This window comes from Saccostrea echinata, unplaced genomic scaffold (genome assembly GCF_033153115.1).
Source record: "Saccostrea echinata isolate AGI-Se365-2 ecotype Australia unplaced genomic scaffold, CSIRO_AGI_Sech_v1 ptg000047l, whole genome shotgun sequence".
NCBI lineage: Eukaryota > Metazoa > Mollusca > Bivalvia > Ostreida > Ostreidae > Saccostrea > Saccostrea echinata.
Genome location: NW_026889796.1, coordinates 4,626,577 through 4,647,906, shown reverse-complemented (window position 1 = coordinate 4,647,906; position 21,330 = coordinate 4,626,577). Strand labels below are relative to the sequence as shown.

The 21,330-nt window shown below is 32.4% G+C and overlaps 1 protein-coding gene across 1 annotated transcript; it reads right to left on the bottom strand.

The window, feature by feature from the left end:
* Positions 1-4,537: 4,537 nt before the first annotated feature.
* LOC133202991 (uncharacterized) lies at positions 4,538-19,600 on the bottom strand. The gene is made up of 11 exons (XM_061338844.1): positions 19,515-19,600; positions 19,234-19,324; positions 18,631-18,766; positions 17,931-18,008; positions 17,061-17,153; positions 16,844-16,892; positions 8,316-8,383; positions 7,948-8,007; positions 7,406-7,460; positions 7,212-7,297; positions 4,538-6,339 (listed from the first exon to the last, which is right to left on the bottom strand). The coding sequence occupies exons 1-10, from the start codon at positions 19,555-19,557 to the stop codon at positions 7,227-7,229; spliced, it is 744 nt and encodes a 247-aa protein (XP_061194828.1). The 5' UTR covers positions 19,558-19,600; the 3' UTR covers positions 4,538-6,339; positions 7,212-7,226.
* Positions 19,601-21,330: the final 1,730 nt, after the last annotated feature.

The window sequence follows — 21,330 nt, the reverse complement described above, 5'->3', positions numbered from 1 at the left end:
ATGAAAGAACTATTTATAAGCTTTGATTAAAGCAAAATTACATTATTGTCGTCCTGTACAATACTGATTTCTTATATAATACTATATATTTGATTGTACAGAATCCTTTATTCTGAAACAATTTGATACTTTATTTCTATCTAATTGATCAAAAAGGTTTAAATTACATACAAATTTATCATAATAACACCTTTTAACAGGAAAATAAAATTCTCAAAAATGCAGCTCATATTGCTTTAATTCATCTAGGCGATATGAAATGTTAAGAATGCTTGAATTGATTGAGTTTTAAACTTTAGATTTCAATTTATATCAGTTTAGATCTAAAAGAAGCTAACAATAGTATAGAATTAGAACTCTTTAGTGTGCAGTGTATAGAGAGTTCTTAATATAACTAATTATGGTCCTGCTGCTCTTGAGAAGACGATTTTAATGATTTTTCCCCCTATAGAATGTTGGCCCTTATTGCAACCCAACCCTAGCCCCACTGGTCGTCCATTGAATAAATTAAAATATACACTATACAAGGAATCCTTTACTTAAGTTTTGTATTCTAAAACCCCAGTGGTTCTTGAGAGGATGCCACCAAATATTTACTATTTCACAATTTACTCCACTTGAAAGAGAGCGTGGCTCTAATCATTCGAACAAATTTGAATCCCTCTGCATCCAAGGATGTTTTGTGTTAAGTTTTGTTGAAGTGCTTCTGAAGAAGAAGTTGAAACTGTGTCACGGATAGTCAGACGGACTCCGGGCACTCTTCTATCAGAAAAAAGCTATCTTTTTTTCAGGTGAGCTAAAACCAAAAAGAAATAAACAAAACAAAACAAAAAAAAAAAAAAAAAAAAAAAAAAAAAAAGATAAATAACACATCTCTTAATCAAAATCTTTTTTTTTCGCTTTTCCGTGTACGTATACGTCTAGAGCAAAGTTTCGCACGTTTGAATCATTTATCAGGTAACTTCAAAAATAACCGCGACACATCGTTTATGAACATGCACTTAATAAATATGTTTTATTACGCACATTGCGTTAAAGATGTAATTAGTGTTTTAGTCTCATTAATATCATAATATATAATAGAAAGTGTTTAGTAGTACTGTATTAATAGGTTGTTCCTGGTAGCTCACACGTAGACGAATGTAAATTCATGCAATTAGAGCGCCTTTTATGCGTATCTGGCATGTAAAGGTTTCTGTGGACAGTTTGAAATTGTTGCAACTAGATTGTAAGAAATATACATCAAGGTAAGTGGTATTAACATTGGTAAAACATACGCTGAGGATTTTTTTTCTAGTTAATTCTCATGATTTGCCCATGCTAATTATTTTGATATTTAATATAAAAAATGTAAATATATTTATATAATTATGCAATACGTTGACCATGATTTGATTTGAACATTTGACCTCTAACCTGGGGGTCCAAGCAAAATATTTGATATTTATATGACTTATTTCCCCTTTAGATATCGAATACCTTATTCAAAAAAACGAAACTAAAATGGCATGGGTTGTGTAGTTGTTTTAAAACCAGAATAAAATATAATCTTCACAATTCACAGTTAAAAAATTTGTAAAAATGGAAAAAAGGAAAAGTTTAATATAATTTAATACGTGTTTTGAATTCTCATTTTCATGCACTCGTACTAAAAAAAATGTTTAAATGCTTGTAAACTTAGAAATATTCTATTAAAATTTTACATACGAAATATAGATTTTATTTTGCAATATCCTTTTTTTAGATGGCGAAGTTAATATCTGTAATCCTCCTCCTGGTTTTGTGTGCTGTCTGTTCTGCATACTATGGGGTCCCAGCCCCCTACTCTTTTGGTGCTGTCCCAGCGAGTTTAACCCCCTATGGACAATCCGTGGGGGGAATACCACCCTCTATTGCCCAGATACAAGTGGATACATTATACGAGGAAGAAAACCCTTTTGATGGACTCCCACCACTATTGATCTTACGTATGTAGAATACAAAATTATTTTTTACATCATTAAAAAGGACAAATATCCGTACCGTCTTAGTATGTTAACAACGCCATCCTAATACATGTACCTACATAATTATTTCTATGCACACAGCTTTTAGCTCACCTGAGCTGAAAGCTCAAGTGAACTTTTCTGATCACCTGTTGTCCGTCCGTCCGTCTGTAAACTTTTCATGAACCCCTGGGTCAATTTTGACCAAAGTTGGTACAAAGTATCTTTGGGTGAAGGGGAGTTTAAATTGATAAAAGGAACGACCAAGCCCCCTTACAAGGGGGAGATAATCAAGAAAAGAAAAAATAGGATGGGGTCATTAAAAAATCTTCTTCTCAAGAACCACTGGGCCAGAAAAGCTGAAACTTACACGGAAGCATTCTGGGGGTAGCGTAGATTCTGAATTGTTCAAATCATGACTCATGGGAGTAGGGTGGGGCCACAATGGGAAGTCAAAGTTTTACATTGAAATATTTAGGAAAAATCTTTAAAATCTTCTTCTCAAGAACCAATGGGCCAGAAAAGCTGAAACTTATAAGGAAACATCCTGGGGTAGTGTAGATTCTAAATTTTTCAAATCATGACCCCTGGGGTAGGGTGGGGTCACAATGGGGAATCAAAGTTTTACATTGAAATATATAGGAAAAATCTTTAAAAACCTTCTTCTCAAGAACCACAGGGCCAGAAAAGCTGAAACTTACATGAAAGCATCCTGAGGGTAGTGTTGATTCTAAATCGTTTACATCATGACCCACGGGGTAGGGTGGGGCCACAATTCGTATTACAAGGGGAAAAATCTGGTGAAGAACAGCAGGGCCAAAGTTACTCAGGTGAGTGTTGTGGCCCATGGGCCTCTTGTTAATATATCGCATATTTTTGTGCGTTATAAAATATTTTGATTATACTTCAAGGAATAAAGAGAAAGATCTTTTACATTTGGCTAAATTGTTTACGAGAAAAATAGCAAAATGAAATATAAAAATAGCGAAATGTAAATTGAACAAACGTTTTCATCTTTTTTGCAGTGCTTCTAAGTTTCTTGACAGGTCTTATTCAGGGGAACTAACAATTCAAAAGTAAGTCTTGGTCTTGCTCCTTATATCTTTAATTACATAAAAAGTCATAATAATGAATTAAAACTGGCTTTAATGATTCTACCCTTTGATTTTTCCTACAGAGAAAGAAGAAAATAAACACATTAGAAGATGATTTTCTCTGAAAGATCTCAATTATCCTAGTTTAAATAATAAAAAAAAAATGAAAATTATACTGAATCTTGCCATTATTTATATGCATTTCATTAATGTGTTTCTTTTCGCATTACGTGTGATTCTGAGCTATCCTTCGCTTAACTCTGCCATTTTCGTTCATTGGCCTTGGCACGTAAAAGATCGTTTCTCTGGTTTTTTGAAAAAGAGTACTAGGCTCACTTGGGGCCGCCAGAGAAACCGAAAATTTTTCAAAACTGGCCACCGCATGTTAATTTTTACCGCCGAAATATGGCTGAAATAGATTTTTTGCCATCTAACAATCAATCAATGGTTCGTTGACTCCTGATTAGTTGAAAACAAACATAATCATAACGCCTTACTATATTATGCAGGGAATTTGACAAGCCACAGTCCACGAAAATTGAAGTAGGCGGAGCTGGTAAATGCACGCATGCTACCCTCATCTCCTTATCGCCTATTTATAGCCCCTTACCATACCACAAAGGAATACTGAAACAAAAAATCCTTTGTACAGATGTTATGAATTGTTTTGTAGCAAATGGCCACCGCTTTTGTTGTTTCAAATGGGGGGGGGGGGGGGTTAGGAGCATTTATTTACAGACAAAATACAACAAAAATGGTAATTTTATGACCAATTTTAAATGATATACAGTGTATAACTATATCTTTTACTAAATAGTTGAGAAATAACATGTCAAACTGAAAGATAAAAGGACATCCACGAGTATTTCAAAATTACCTAGCGTTCAGAAAGTTTGATTTCAATTAAAAAATTTACACCCCATCCCCCTTATTAGAGTTTAATTTCACATCAAGTAATTGGTTACTAATCAATTTCTAATGAACCTTGTCTACTTTGCATAAAAAAGTCACTGCAAATATGCCAAATTTGTTGAATTCTGCAAGTGTAAAATTTAGGCGAAATCGGGAGTTAGCATTCACAGTTCTTAGAGAACTTGGGATATTACATTTCTGACCTTGACAAAATTAAAGCTCAAGGAAAACTTATCTGGAAACCATTTAGTTCTGACCTTGCATGACCTTCGAACCTCAATTTTAATAGGCGTAATTTTTAAGTCCTAGAAAGTTATGACAGATCTATTAAATTTCACTGCAAAACCTCATTTACTTTTTGAGACATGAACTGGAAACTAAAGGGCACACACAGACAGAATGACACACAGAGGGACAGCTAGGCGGACATCCCCCACTTTCAGTGAAAGCAAGGGTCGGACAAAATACCAACCTACCAACTTATTTGATTTATAACTTAAAACACTTAGTGAGGATATGCATGTATATTTTTTAAAAATCCAAATATTTGCCAATGTTAGAATCATTTATTCACATTTTGTGAAAAAGCAACAAATATACACTGTACAAAGTACATCATTCATAATATCAAGTAGTAACATACAATAGACACGTGACCATCATGTACATACAGCTGATCATGATTAATAATTTTGAAATTGTTTCACTAACTTCAAATTAAGTCATCATACCATTTACTTCCAGCAGTTCTGAGTCTAAAGATTTGAATTTTAATACTGTGCTGCTTCCAGTAATAATACAAGGTACATCAGATTATAACCAATCTAATTATAAAATTAGATACTTTGATTCCTGGCATTCGCTCACGTAACCCACCACAAAAAGCTTCTGTAAAGCAATCTCTGCGAGTGGATCACAGGATTTAATTCAACTAGAGAGATGAAAAAAATGGCAGTTTAAATTACATTTCAAATTTTGGAACTTCAGTTTACTTTTCAATTTTTGTATCAACTAAAATCCTTTTTAATAGAGAATTTTGACTTTTGGGAAGTTGGAGGGGGGATTTCAAGACAGCTTCAGAATTGAAAGAAATTTATTGAATTTGAATGAAAAAATTTCAACTTTGTCAAGAAGTGCATATAGATGTACATTGTATAAATACTGCTATATCTGGCGAATTAATGTTTATCACTCTTGGCTTAAAGATACCAAACACTAAGATTTCATCTTAGTTCTTTAAAAAATACTCCAATAATTGGAAAATTAAACAGCTAAAATTAGAAAACTTAATACTACAACATGTACATCCTATGATTCTCAAGATTCTGTAGACATTCCAATCCATAACACAGAAATAACAGGATATTTGTGTTGGTATCAGAGTGAGGTTCACAGAGAAGATGTCAATGGTGAAAATATCAAGCACTTAATAAATGGCCACAAGACAGACAGACACATGGTTGTTACTGTACATTGTTTGCATTTCATGAAACCTTACTGTCACCTAGACCACTACAATTTTTAATACTAGCTTATAATAACTCATTCATATAATTTTTTTTAAAAAATGAGGAAAAAAATCAATAAGAGACATATTTAAGCATCTTTATGCATGTAAATAATTTATGATGATTTCAACAATATAAACAAAAATGCAGTTAAATGTAGTGTAAAAAAATTCCAATCACATGTAGTTACCTCAGTCAAAAATACATGAACACACTTTTCAGCATGGCTGATCAATTTCTTGAGGATTTCTAAAATAATTGAAATGTTTAATCTGAAAGCTGAACTTAAGAACAATCTCTTTTAATGAGTTTCTCACACTGAATGAGATTAACAAGTTACAGGTTCCTCATTTCTAATTTCAGATTTGCAAAAAATGAAAACAAAAATATTACAGTAGATGAGAAAAAAAATATCCAATCTATGGACTGGATATATAGTGAAATATATCCTTCAATGAAAAAAGAAGTTGCCATGACAGAAAAAAACTGAAAATTGTGTTTAAAAAAAAGAATTAAAAGGAGTATAATGAAAAATGCCCTAATGAACTGAAACCCTTTATTAATGAAAGATGCAGAAAAAGAAAGTCATCTCACAAAAATATCAATGATTACAATAACAGTAAACAGAAATTTGGAACTGAAATGTTGTTTTATCACTTGTTGGCCCGGAATGCTGTGCTCTGAAGATATAAGCTTTAACAAGATTTCCATTCAAACACACATTCACACCTTGATTGGTTCTCACACATGACTGGTTTCTAGTCTCTGACTAGTCAACAGACTCTGTGTTGTAAGAATGCACCGAGGGGATGAACAACTAGATTTGTCTTCATTCCAGAACTGGAAGGCAAAAAATATTGAATTTAAAACTATTACTCTGCATCATACACTTAAATTAATAAGAGGCCCATGGGTCAGAGGCTCACCTGAATCATCTTAAAATCATTCTTAGAACATTGGCCACATCCTACCCTAGCGGCCATGATATGAACAAACTTTAATCTTCACTGTCTGAGGATGCTTGCATATTAATATGGCTACTCATGACCTTGTTGTTCTTTACGAGAAGATTTTTTTTCTTTGATTCTTTATTGTGGCCCCACCCAAACCCCTACATGTACTACTGTACATAAGAGGGAAGATTTTTAAATGTTTTCCCCCAGTGTATTCCCATTTTAAACTTTGGCCATGACTAAACAAACTTAAACCTGCACAACTTGAGAATTCTTCTGTTGTAATATGACTAGTTAAGATCTGCATGTTCTTTACAAGAAGTTTTTTAAAGATATTTTCCCATATAATGATATATACATGTATTCCCATGTAAAAACAACGGACAAATTTCAATCAGAAAAGCTCTCTTTGAGCCTTCGGCTCAGGTGAACTAAAAACACCATGAATGAAACTTTTTACCTATCTTCCTTCTGCGCTCAGCTTCAATTTTTAATTTTTATTATTTGCAAAAGTACATGTATATATTCTATCTTAATGCCTGCAGCTTCCTCTTATTTCTCTGCATTAAAGTCAATAATCAATCATGTAAAACTAAACTTTTGCAAGATTTTTTCTATCTCTCTGTATTAAGATCAATAATAAATCATATAAAAATCAAATTCATATTTCTTTTGGTTGAAGAAAAAAAATATGCCTCTGAATATGTTTGCTCAGGAATACTTCTGCAAAACCAAGAGAACACTAAATAAAATGCTTACCACGAAAAATGGCAATTATTCCTGCAGATCATATATGTGGTTTCTCAGAATTTTCATCATTCCAAATGTTTTCACTCTCTTTTTCTCTGCAATTTTAAAAATAATAAATACATGAACATTTAAGAAATTTACAACATTCATAGATAATTGTACAAGAAACAACTCAAGAAAGCTGATAAATTGTAAATACTCACTGAACACATTGAATAACTGATCATCACACAGTAGAAACTGCTTATTCTTGGGGTCCTAAAAAGTAAAACATTTCAAATCATTTCTAATGTATAATCAAGATTCTCTGTATCTTTTGCATGTGCGTGAGATTATTTCATCCTTATAGAATCTATTGCATGTGCATGAAAAGGTTACTTTGAGATCACATATTTTCGAGGGGTCAAATTTTCCAGGTTTGAGGAAATGATATTAATTTGTGGGGATTCGATTTTGTGGATGGAGGAGTGTTGAGTATGTTGTGTATATGAAATTTTACATTTCATGGTGGACATGAATTTGTGGGGCTCTTCATACCTCAAAATAACGAAAATCAACCCCCCACAAAAATTGATGATTTCACAGTATTTCATCAATACTGTATAAAATCACATGATTTAAAACACCAAAGGAAAAGATTCCCGTCCAATACATGAATTAGTATTAAACATTAATATTTTATCAATGTAACAAATATCTACCAACTAAAAGCATTTATCCTAATAAGATCAGTTTGTATTAGTACCTGTAGATTCCGTTCTTTAATAATGGCCCACATTTTTTTCACAACCTCACTTCTTGCCATCTGAAAAAAAAAATACTGTAAAATAAAAAAATAAGCTGGTATGTTGTTAATAGAATATACATGTACTATCAAATTACACTTTCAAAAAAATAAGCATACATACATGAAAAATCAAGAAGCTCATCTCAAGGAATGTTTCTAAAATGCAATTACTGGTATACATGGGAAATGGACTTTTAAAAAATCAACCTTATTTATGGTTCTGGTCAGCCAAAAACAAAATTCTGGTCTTTGTAGAAAAATGAGAGAAATAATGGACTTTGGGACAGTATATATAGGTACATACTCTAGAACATAGTTAATCTTACCTTATCAGCACCCACAACTTCTGCCAGGGCAGGAGATAAGGAACATGGCTTGCTGTACACAGACTTCTCTGAAAGATGTCAGTAAATAATTATCTCTTTCTTACTCATTTTGAACTTCTGCTCTTCCTGATACTGATGTGTTAATTTTAATGAATTAAATCCTCTCCTATCCACAAAATTCAGAGCCACACAAAGGGAGAGGAACCTGACAGCATGATACAGTGACACTTTGGCCATCCTTACCCACAATGATCAGTTCAAACATTAAGACACTGGCTCAATTCTGAAACTGGATTATCAGTCAATGACAGCCCCTTCCCCCTACCCATCAGTCATCACCACCAAAACAAGATGTGTTTGTGAAACACTGATGCCCCCGTATGGCAACTTATAGCAAAGGTTAAACTTTCTCAAATGCAACTCAAATATGTTGGTACCCGAAGTAAGGTCTTGTCTCAAGGAATATACCTGTGAAATATGAAAGCCCTAGCAGCAACCACTGAACAGATATGGAAAAGGTTAAAGTTTTTCAAAAGTAAGTCAAACATCAAGGTCAAATGGTCAAAATTAGTGGTGCCTAAGGAAAGGCCTTCTCACAAGAAATACACAGGTGAAATATGAAAGCTGAAGAACCAATCGTTCAAAAGTTATGACCAAGGTTAAAGTTTATCAAAAGTAGGTCAGACTCCAAGGTCAAGGTCAATGGATTACAATTGTTGGTATTCAAAGGAAGGTCTTGCCACAAGGAAAAAACATGTTAAATATGAAAGCCCTAGCAACATCTTTACAAAAGTTGTGTCCAAGGTTAAAGATTTCCAAAAGTAGGTCAAAGTTCAAGGTCAAAGGGTCAAAGTTGTTGGTATCCAAAGGAAGGTCTTGTCACAAGGATTATATATGTGAAGAATGAAAAACCTAGCACCAACGGTTCCAAAGTTATGGCCAAGGTTAAAATTTTCCAAAAGTAGGTCAAACTCCAAGGTCAAGGTCAAAGGGTCAAAGTTGTTGGTATCCAAAGGAAGGTCTTGTCACAAGAATTACATATGTGAAGTATGAAAGCCCTAGCACCAGCCATTCAAAAGTTATGGCCAATGTTAAAGTTTTTCAAAAGTAGGTCAAACTCCAAGGTCAAGGTCAAAGGGTCAAAGTTGTTGGTATCCAAAGGAAGGTCTTGTCACAAGGATTACACATGTGAAATATGAAAGCCCTAGCACCAACTATTCAAAAGTTATGTCTAAGGTTAAAGTCTCATAAAATTTAGCAAAACTGGGTCAAACTCCAAGGTCCAGGTCAAAAGGTCAAATATGGTGGTACCCAAATAAAGGTCTTGTCACAAGGAATACACATGTGAAATATGAAAGCCATAGCTCCAACCAATCAAAAGTTATGGGCAATGTTAAAGTTTTTGCGGACAAACAGACAAACAGATAAACAGTCAAACAGACAGACGGACGGACAGGGCAAAAACTATATACCCCCGAATCTTCGATACGGGGGCATAAAAATCAACATCATTTGAACTACATGTAGTACCTTGCACATTGATATTTCAATAAGTGTTTTCAGTGAGTTATCCCCCTTTTACAAAAGGCTGCCCTGCAATCAACTTGGTCATTTTGCTTTTGCCTGTGTTCGTAAAGTACTGGTCAGTATTATGTCAAAATATGACTATCACTTCTAAGTATAATGCCATTCCATTTAGTAACTTATAAATTTTAATTATACCATGGATATGTCGAGTGAGTAAACATGGTCAAGTCCGAACCACTATTTCTTCATGTATTTTAACCTCAGTATCTAGAACCCTCAGATATCTTTCTTTAAAAAAAAAGTTTTTTCACAGTTTTATGAGTTTGAGATAAATAGGTTGTATTTAATACAAAACATAAACAATTTTTAACAACTAAAATAAAAATAATTGAATCCTTCACAGATATACATGTATATCAATTTGGTTCAGAAGTTATCAGGAAGGTTTTAATTAGTGAAGGAGAGAATGGCAGACTTTCAGACAGCACAAAACAATTTATTCCCCTATCCTTTGGTCTTGGGACATAAAAATACAAATAAATAAAATATTCAATTTAAAAAGTAGTACATTCCCTCTATGTGTATGTTCACTGGATATCAAATATATTCTAGGCCGAATTTTCTTTGGAAAAAAATTAGTGGGGCCAGATAGCAAATATTTAAAACTCTGCATTGATTACATTTATAAGTCATGGCCAAAGTGTCTTTGATCTAAGGTGTACATGGACTGAACTGTCACCATTCCATGTATCTGGTAACTGTTTATGATTAATGTTAAAATATAACCACAGGCAAAATCTTATCAAGAAAACACTGTACATGTATTTCCTGTACTTCCTTTATACATGGGAAATTATATTTCCTTAGTCACATCTACCTGTACACACTGTACAAATTTCTCACAATCTTAAAATATATCTATGCTTGCAAAATGACAGTGGATTTGTATTCCTCATAAGAGGCACTTTCTGATATACATATACGTATCACAGGCCTTTAGATCACTTTAATCCAACTTACAAAATTTTGGGTGCAAAAAAATAAAGGTACATGTATGGAACTCATATCATAGAGTACCCACTTTCGCCAATAAAATACTTTTAAATTAAATGATCTAAAATTTTACTTTCTATTTGTATCTTTTCACATGTAAACAACCTACATTACTACCAAAGTTCATTACAAAATTCCGTATACTTCCTGAGATATGCTGAAATCAATTCCAAAATTGACATTTTTTTTTACTCGACATTAGCTTGGGCCTCTGAATATTTGCACTAATTGTAAAATGGGAATGACGGGAATTATACGGAATTTCAGAATGAACTTTGGTAGTAATGTAGGTTGTTTATATGTGAATACGAGGGGTTATCAAAAAGTTCGTGGACTAGCGCCATAAGATTAAAACCGCTTTAGGTACATCAATAAATTTTAAAACATTTAGTTAGCATCATCTTTTCTATCTATAGAACAAACCATAAATCATAAGGTTTTTTTTAAAATAAATTTTTAATGTTTTTGTTAGCAATGGTATGTCCAGGCGGCGCAACCTCAAATATGACGTTTTTTCTACCTGAGTGTAACTGAGAAAAACTCTTTTGATATGAGCATTTGTCATCAAAAAATCCCGTTATTTTAGGCATGTTGTACGACACAATTGTTCTGTAAAATTTGCAATTTTTACCCCATTCTGTACGTTCTATGAAATTTTATCGTAAATTGTATATGGAGTGTCCAAAAAATTAAGGCTTGAAAATCACGTCAAAAAAGGTGAGGGGTTTCTTTTTCCAGCATTCTATAAAGTTTCGAACCCGGAAAAACTGGTATAGACCTAAGGAATGTTAAAATGGGCAAAAGAGAAATAAAATGAATCCAGAGTATTTGTTTTTAAATGCCAAAAAGATTCAGAGAGATGAAAAATGCACAGTTAATGTCAATTTGTATTCAGGGTGTCAAAAGTCAGTCACGTCGAAAAGTGAAGTTGATCATGTGTGGTAGAATTTGAACTCCAACAAGCTCAGTATTCTGGCATAATCAAGTGAGGATCTTTCCCTTTGTATAGAACCATTTAGAATATTATATGCATAGAAAGCAGCTGTTCATGACATTATAAAGCCATATAAACAAGATGGGCTTTAGTCCTTACTTAACTCCAGGTAATCTCATCAAGATAAGTGTATGAGGTAGAGAGAGCGGAAATGAGAAACAATGACGTTGTCGGACGTCATGAAACTAAACGGCGACAGCGCCGGGTGATCATATAATGTCTTTTTTATTTTAGAATAATTTGGAAAATTATCAACGTATCGAGCTAAAATTTTCAACATTTCATAAACTTTTGTTGTTTTATGTTTCTCATAAATTTTTTAAGCACAGACTACATAGTATTAATTTTATCGCATCAGTCCACGAACTTTTTGATAACCCCTCGTAGATATGAATAGAAAGAAAATTTTTAGATCATTTGATTTTAAAGTATTTTAATTGCAAAGTAGGTACCCTACATAAGGAGCTCCATACCTTTATTTTTTTTTAACACCAAAAATTTTTCATAAGTCGGATTTAAGCGATCCAAAGGCCTGTGATACATATGTATATATGTAGTGTACTTTGCAAAATCAATTTTTTTTAATTAAACCAGCAGCAGGAAATTCATATACATGTATAATGGCACACATATTGTTCTTTTTAAATATGAAGTACATTTAGTTTTCAACTTCAAATTTAAAAGTCATGGGTGAAACAAATTATTTTGATATACCAAAATACCTGATAATTTTTTATACATGTACTACCAAGCATACAAATATAAGTGTTATAAGCTTAGAATTACCTATAATTTAGATTCAGTAAAACTTAAAAAAGTAAACATTTCAAACTCATATAGTTCATTTTCTAACCACATAACATTACACAATTTCTATGGTTTCATTAATATTCATGGACATCAATTTTTGTGGATTTAAGGTGTAATATCCCTCTGATAAGAGAGATACAGACCCTAAAACGTGCTACTACACCTCAGAAACGAACCGTACCGTTCCGTGCAAGAAGCGTACCGTACCGTGCAAGAAGCGTACCGTACCGTGCACAAAGCGAACTGTACCGTACACAAAACGAACCGTACCGTGCAAGAAGCGTACCGTACCGTGCACAAAGCGAACCGTACCGTACACAAAACGAACCGTACCGTGCAAGAAGCGTACCGTACCGTACACAAAGCGAACCGTACCGTTCATGAATAATTTTTGAAATAATTATGCAAGCCACGCCCCGAAAGCATTCCGAATCTTGCAATGACCGAATACAGTAAGTAATTTTCTTTTATTTCTTTCGACGCAGCGCCAGTTCAAGAAGGACAGAAAATTACCCTAGAGATTCAAAATGTAATTATTAAGTACCATGCATCTGGACTAACATCTGTTAATATAAGGAAAGTAGTTACGACTTCAAAACAACTCGACAGAGTGTGAGGCGATTCCTTATTCGCTATGCATGATCGGGATATGCTTGACTAACATTTTTTTCCGTATTAAATGCAGCATCGTAATATTTTCGTGTACAATTTATAATAAATAAAAGTGAATTAAATACTTTATCGTTTATTTCTATAGCTATTATCTACCCTATTCTTGTCTCTATGAACGTTCTCGGAAACCAAGACACACCGAAAAATGTATTAGGATTCTGTGCTATTTTCCGAAACCAAGCCCTTAAAATCATTTTTTATTCATGTAAGTAATAGTTTTAGGGAGAAATGATTACAGATTTAGCAACAACAACAACAACAAAATTAAAAAAAAAATTACGAACTAAATTATCAATTTGAAAGCGGACATGTTAAAATGTAAACGCCTCTCAATCACCAGAAAAAATAAATAAAAGCGATGTATATATAAATAAATGTGTCGGTTTACACTCTTCTGACCAACTCAAGATGTTATCGCCAATATAACATACTGTCAAAAAGTTCGATCGCCACATTTTCGCATGGAATTTTCAGTTTAATACACGTAATCAAAAAAAAAAAAAAAAAAAAAAAAAAAAATCTGGATATATGTCAGAATTAATTTTTATTTAAAGCATTTTCCCATTTCATTTGCTTTATTCACTGAAATCTGCAGGTAAAATATGTAACCTGGAATTTACACAAAAAGCCCAGTTTAATTAAAAAAAAAATACTTAGTCCGTGCATGCGTGTTCATCCAAGATTTTTTTTTAAAGAAACACTGTACATTTCTTGCCATGGTCTCGTTATCTAGACTGACGTCTTTCTATACTTTCGTTATTTACTCTAAAACATTTGAAAATTTCGATCAAGTATTGTCTTTACACGTGCACAGGTACAGGTAAAAACTTGAGCTGTGTACATTGAACCGTATTTAATCCCGTTAGTCCAGATATGCTTACATTCACACGTGTATCAACAGTTAGCTGTCTTTAACAGTAAGTCTACAACAACGAATCAGTTTTAATCAGCAGATTTAAACAGAATTCCATGTGCAGTCAGCTTTTCTTCTAGATCTTCAATAAAAAAAAAAGCGCGTTTGACAAGGAAACAAAGAGGGGGGGGGGGGGGGGGGGTAGCACCCGGCATGAGCAAATTAATCATTTTCAAAGTTTTTGAGGACATGCATGGCTGCATATTATTTATTTTCAAGGTAATTGAAAACGGACTATTTATTTCTAACATTTTGACATTAGTTATTTCGGAAATCTGTCTTGCCGTCAATATATATTATATACATTTATACATTGTAGATGGAATTGTAGCTGTCTTAACCGTTTTCTTGATTGTAACTTCCCTTCAAAAAACGTTTTTACACATTGTTCGAAAATTTATGTTAAAAGGAAAACAATTACGCGCACAAAAAATAAGTAATATTTTGCACTTATTGTGTGCACTTCTACCGATTACTTTTCAATGTATTTTTCCTAGTGATCCAAACACCTAAGAAATCAATGTAAAAAAAAATATAATTCCTCGCAAATAAAACTAATAACTTGTTTGATCATTCGGTTAAGAGAAATTTTTTTGTTTGTTTGTTTGTGTTTTTTTTTTAAGGAAGCAGCAGTGACAAGAACGTAAAAAGAATGGTAGACGAAATGAAAGCATGAGCGATTTATAAAATCAATCTCATTTATTTAAAAGTGTGATAAGTGAATATTTAAAATAATTGTATTCAATTAGGAAAACTTAAAGGAAAAAAAAAACATATGTACGCTTATTCGTTAAAAAAAATACAGAAAGGTCTTTTATGGCAACCCAACCAAAATATTTTTTTCATCCTTCTTATACAGTGTTTGTTGATATGTTCGATTTCTTTCCAAGTTTAATTGAACCATAAGGCGATGTTGTACAAAATAAGATAAAGAATAGACAACTATAATTATTTATTTTAAAAACGAACCGTTCCGTGCAAGAAGCGTACCGTACCGTGCACAAAGCGAACCGTACCGTACACAAAACGAACCGTACCGTGCAAGAAGCGTACCGTACCGTGCACTAAGCGAACCGTACCGTTCACAAAGCGTACCGTTCCGTGCAAGAAGCGTACCGTACCGTACACAAAACGAAACGAACCGAACCGTGCAAGTGGTGTAGTAGCACGTTTTAGGGTCTGTAACTTTCCAAGGAAATTATTCCAAGAAATCCAATGAATTGTCTTACCAGAGTTTAATAATGAGGACCATTATATAGTCAACTCACTCAATTCCAAACTAAGTTACAAATACTGATTTTTATTTTCTATTGCTTATATTTTCATTAAGTACTTATAAAAGTTTACCTAAAACATTTATACCCAGTTCCTTTAAGCTGTTAAAATTGATATATCTCTCTCTCTCTCTTAACATATAATTCTTTTAACTGTTACAGAAATTGAAGATGTAGACTAACCAGACTTTTTACAATCAATTAATTTTTTTTTTTTTACTAAAAAATATTTTGAAGAACGATAACTCCTGTAGATCGAAAGAAAACTCTTGCAGATGGATGCATTTTCATTTTACAAACACAGAAAACAAGGTGATATTCTGATTTAAAAAGCAACGCTTCGTTATGTTTTCTAATGTGAATTAGATAGGACGTATGATAGTAAATATTATTTTCCTATATACCTCACATTTTTAATTTTAGAGTGAGATAAAAAATTATTGATTTTTCTATTCACCATATCAAATTTTCTTCATATCATGATTAGACATAATATTCATTTCTGAAAAAGTAAGCAATGCTTCATACTTCAAACTATTTTCCATATGAATCTTAAGCTATTGTTGTTGATGAAAATCAATGTTGGGAATTTAAAAAAAAAAAAAAAATTGGTGAAATTTGGAGCAGAGGGATATTTCACCTTCATAAAATTCACAGTTTCAAGGAAAGTGAATTGTGGTCATACATGTACCTATAAATATTTTATGTTATGTTTCCTTTTATCCATGGATCCTTCAAGCCTTTACAATAATAACAATATAAAAAATACTTGAATCAATTTCGTAAAATTTATACTTTTTAGTTCTTTGATTTGTCTGTATTGAAAAAAAGTCTGAACATTCATGCATTTACAATAAAGGGTGAAAAATTACAAATACTGACACCAATGTAAGACCCTGGATCCGATTAAAATATAGGATATTGAGATAAATATCAAAATCAACAAAGTGAATATACCTAAATTTGTTAAGAGTAATGAAAAAAAAATGCATCAAGAAAATGTGCAGAGAATTCAGATTTAAATGTATTCTTTAGGCTGAAAGATGAAATAGATGAAAAAGGTGGTGACTGAATGTTATTAAATAATTTACAAGAATAATTTAGGTTTCTAGGGACCAAGTATATTTACAATAGTTGGAAAATGTTTCTTAACTGTAAGTCATAATGGAGGCACCAAACTTTGATGAACATTTCATTGACTAAACCCTAAATTCCACGAAAAATAAGACTTCAACACAAAATGACAAAAACAGAGTACATGCTCAAAAAATCATCTTAAACTTACTCTGTTTTTTCTCTTCAGGGTCCTTTTCTTTCTTTTTCCTTGGTTTCTTCTTCATTTTGAAAAATAAAATATACAAAGACTTGTTTACCCTTTCTTTTACAAACATAACTGCAATAATTTAGATTTAACTTTCAGTCTTCAATAGAACTATACAATAATCCACAGTAGTATAGGACTGTTTGTTTATTTTTTTTTTCCAATGTAAGTAAAACATTACTGGTTTTTTAGCAACAGCTCGAGATGGTCGTCTAGATGTGTTTTCTTCCTCCTGTAATCGGCGGGCAATGTCCTCATCATCTTCACCTCCATCCTGTAAATGCAAGAAAAATATACTGTATACAGGGTTATTTTTGCCATGTTTAATTTTTGTTCTTTCACACATGAAAACAATTTTGTCCCGTTCTGAATTCACCCAAACACAGCTGTGTTCAAGAGATACTGCTGTCTTCTTTGAATTCACTCTATTTTAAAGTTTTCTCTGCATTGAGATTGAAAGAGGCAAAAAAAAAAAAGGAGTGAAAATTTTCGCTTATACAGTACTTGAACATGTAACAACAGGCTGTATGGGACCTCATACACTTGAACATTAAAACATTCCAAAACTTTCCAAAAGTTCTTGTATAAGTTCTTGTGTAAAAGCAAGTGTTAATTTTTCCATGAACAAACAGTAAACATATTCATGATATTGTTACAGTAAAACTGTTCCAGCAGCTTAGACTATAGTGTTAACCCTTAAGCCCTATACTTAAGATCATTAAACTGTCCTACAAGAAGCCCACAGATTTCTGAACCGCAGCAAAATTCTACTATTCCATTCACACTATGAAACCACAGCTACATCTGTTATGACAATTTTCAAGATTTTTATTTTGGTCAAAGTGTATAACATAAATATTGATGTCTGGACACTGATTACAATCAGATATTACAGTTAGTGTATGTGAAACCTGTTTATAACAAATTTATGATCACAATATAAAACTCAACATTTAATCTAATTAGTAAAAAATGAAAATTATTAAGTGGACACAACAAATTATGGCTATTAAGAAGCATTCCACTAAGACAGCTTTACTACTATCCCTACCCCAGAACCAGCTGATGATACAGAATCTCTCTTCTTCTTCTCTGGTTTAGCTTTCTTTGCTGGAGGTTCATCATCTGACTGTGATTGAAACATCAATAAAACTTCTTAGTCACAGTACCACATTTAGTAACACTTAGTAAAAGCATTAAAACATACTACTGATAAGTAATGATTTACTTTCCAAAGTTTGAATGACTCTATTGATAGATTTAATGGGGTGATGGAAAATTCATCCATTCAAACATTAAAGAAAAATGGGAAACAAAACTTAGAGAATATATATACAGTCAAACCTAGTTATCTTGAACTCGATGGGACCGAGAAAAAAATTCAAGATATCTGAGGGTTCGAGATATCAAGGGTAAAATACTTAAGTAATCCATGATTATGACTTCCGAAAGACTTCGACGTATCCATGGTATTCGAGATATCCATGTTCAAGATACCGAAGTTCAACTGTACATAGACATTATTATCAAATTTCTGAACTTGGCATGCTTAAAGAAATTAGGTTTGAACTTAATACTTTCAAATTGTTACAGGTTTGATACCAGTTTTGTTAATATCTAAATTCCTTCATCAAACTTCTATCGCCATTGTGGCCAACATTTATTATACACATAGTAAAATATATTTAACAAACAACTAAACAGTGTCAACATCATCTGACACTATAAATGTGTTGATGTACACATTATACCAGATTGTCATCTGAGGATTCGTTAGCTCCGTTACTCTTCTTTTCGGCACCATTATCATCACTCTCTTCTGCATCAGATCCTGCCTCTGTCATCTCCTTCACTATCGCCATTGTGGCTGCATCCACTTCTTTCTTCCTGTTTAAGGAAAAGTACTTATACATTTATGTGAATTTTTTTAAAAAACATCAAAGGTCTCATTTTTCATTTAGCATCAGGTGTGAAATATCTTGAGACATCAATGACCATGGTGACATGAATTGCAGGGATATAACCTATATAGTGAGTACCAACTTTGTTTTATTTTTTAATATCTTTTCAAGTCAGAAAAAGTAAATTTCCAAGCAGCTCATTACAATGCATAAGTGTCTGTTTACCTTTCATTAAGTGTTTTAAACATATAAAATTTAAAAAATAAAGTAGATATATGTACTGATACAATGTTAATGCAGTCAAGATTTAATACAAGACATAACTGAAGTGTAATCACCAATGCAAACTTTTACCAGAAGTTTATCTTAGAAGGGTTGACTGTGCCCCCCCCCCCCCTTTTCTACCTACTGTATGAACCATTTGTTCAAAGTGCCAAAAGGAATATTACAAACCTGTCTGTAAAGTCAGCATTGAATTTCTGTTCCAGTGATCTTCGAACTTTCTTCGCTGATAGTGAGGAAAGATCATTTCCCTTCACAATTTCTGTTAAAAAACAAAACAACACATACCTGCAGCACGTTGCACGAAACAATAAAAACGTAAACACATGAAGAAACATAACGGTTCTCATAAATATGGCTTTTTCGAATGAAAAATTAACAAACGTGAGCGGCATATTTTATTCATTATGCATATTAAGTAAAGTATCTCTCGTTAAAACGATGCTTAGTACCTCTTATTGCCTTTAACAACTCGGACTTGCTAATGTTTGCCATTTTTCATGCGGGCCATTTACTTCTAAGGGAATGCACTCTAAAATTAACAATGCTCCAAAACTGAAGTTACCTCCCGCAATAGAAAACCGGATAAAGTTGGAAAAAAATCGACTTGCATTGTTTGGAATTATGTAATTGACGTGTTAAAAACAAATAAACCAGAAAAAATAAAACAAACAAAATATGATAATAAAATAATAATGAAATAAAATGAAAAAAAAAAGAAAAAAAAAAAGAATAAATAAGAAAATAAATAAATAAACAAAACAAAACAATACCAAGTCCAACAATCAAATCAGTAAATTGAACTGAAAATAAACAAAAAAAGTATTCTAATAGGTAGGGTTTGGCAAAAGTTGACAGTGTTTTTTTAAGAAAAATGGCTTTCAACTACCATTGAAATATTAAACAGGAATCCTTGAGTGAAATTAATAAAATAGACAAATACATAAATATAAAAATCCACCTCTCCTATATTGTATTAGTGACCCCAGAACTGTTAGACTGTCCTTTTTCGAGTTTCCAAGAATTGCTTTTATTCAGAAACATTAATAAAAATCACACCATAATGCTTACATGAAATGTTAAGTTTATTCTGTCAAATAAGGTAAAATAACATTTTCGTGGAGTTAAACTTTCGTGGTTTGAGGGGAAAAAAATTGGGCTATCGGGATTTGATTTCGTGGATGAAGAACTGTTGAGTAACTGTGTATATGACATTTTACATACATTGTAATTTCATAGTGGACATGAATTCATGGGTCTCTCCAATACCTCGAAATCAACGAAAATTAAAACCCTCGGAAATTAGTGATGTCATAGTAATGCATATTTTTCATAAAAATTTATATTAAACAGAAAAAAAATCGAAGTGGTCTTTCAGTTTCAATGTGTTAGTCGAACACATTGTTATTTCTGAAAAAAAAGTTATCTCGCTTTACACAAGGCATTATTAAATCAAAGTACTGAAAGTACTGGGAAGCGCTAAGCATATTGCAATTTGAAATTCATCAGAATTACTTTGAATTTAAATTGCCTGTTGTATTGGAATTTAAGCAATATCTTGACAGTGCGGCTGCGCTAGGGCGAGCACAGTTGTTTGATACATAATCAAACATGTGAGTCATGAAAATTTCCCGTTGGGATACGAAATTCAACATTGTCTTATGCCTTTTTATTTTAAGCATTTTACATTTTCTTCTTCTGTCAAAAGGTCAATCAATTTCACATACATGTATATGAAATTGCAAGAAAATATTTCTCCGTTTCTTAAAAAAAAATATATACAAATTAAATGGCAGATATTTACTCCTGTCCAAACAGCAATGTATTTCTCAAACTTAATGAAAATATATAGCAATTTATTGGAGGGGGATGGTCGACGAGTTTTCCGACCAAATTTAGACTATAAATGTAGCTGTATATTTGCTGGAAAACGTATATTTCTAAATAATTTTGAACACTTGAAAATGTCGCTGAAATTCCTCTCATTTATGTGCAACACCGACAGCTAAAATCTTCTGGTGATAATTTTTAATATTAAATTTATTCCGTGTTTACGAATGATAGTGATTGTGCTTTAATTTTAGAAACTGCACTCGGAAAACAAAGATGCTATTTGTTTATTGCGTCGATAAATATTTCCTAATTGATAACATATAAATAAAACATCTCAAAAATATCGAATACTAGTATTCTCACTAAACTCTTTAAGTATATCTCTTTTTTTCATATTCATAAGCGATTCAAAATTTTTGTTTTATAGAAAGGATT

What these genes read in the sequence shown, in the direction of transcription:
- LOC133202991 (XM_061338844.1), bottom strand. Translation starts at nt 19,557, where the DNA reads ATGGCAAACATTAGCAAGTCCGAGTTGTTAAAGGCAATAAGAG. An exon ending in GTTGTTAAAGGCAATAAGAG is followed by an intron (nt 19,325 to 19,514) that starts GTACTAAGCATC and finishes GTTTTTTAACAG; the next exon opens with AAATTGTGAAGGGAAATGAT. An exon ending in TCAGTTATTCAATGTGTTCA is followed by an intron (nt 7,298 to 7,405) that starts GTGAGTATTTAC and finishes TTAAAATTGCAG; the next exon opens with AGAAAAAGAGAGTGAAAACA.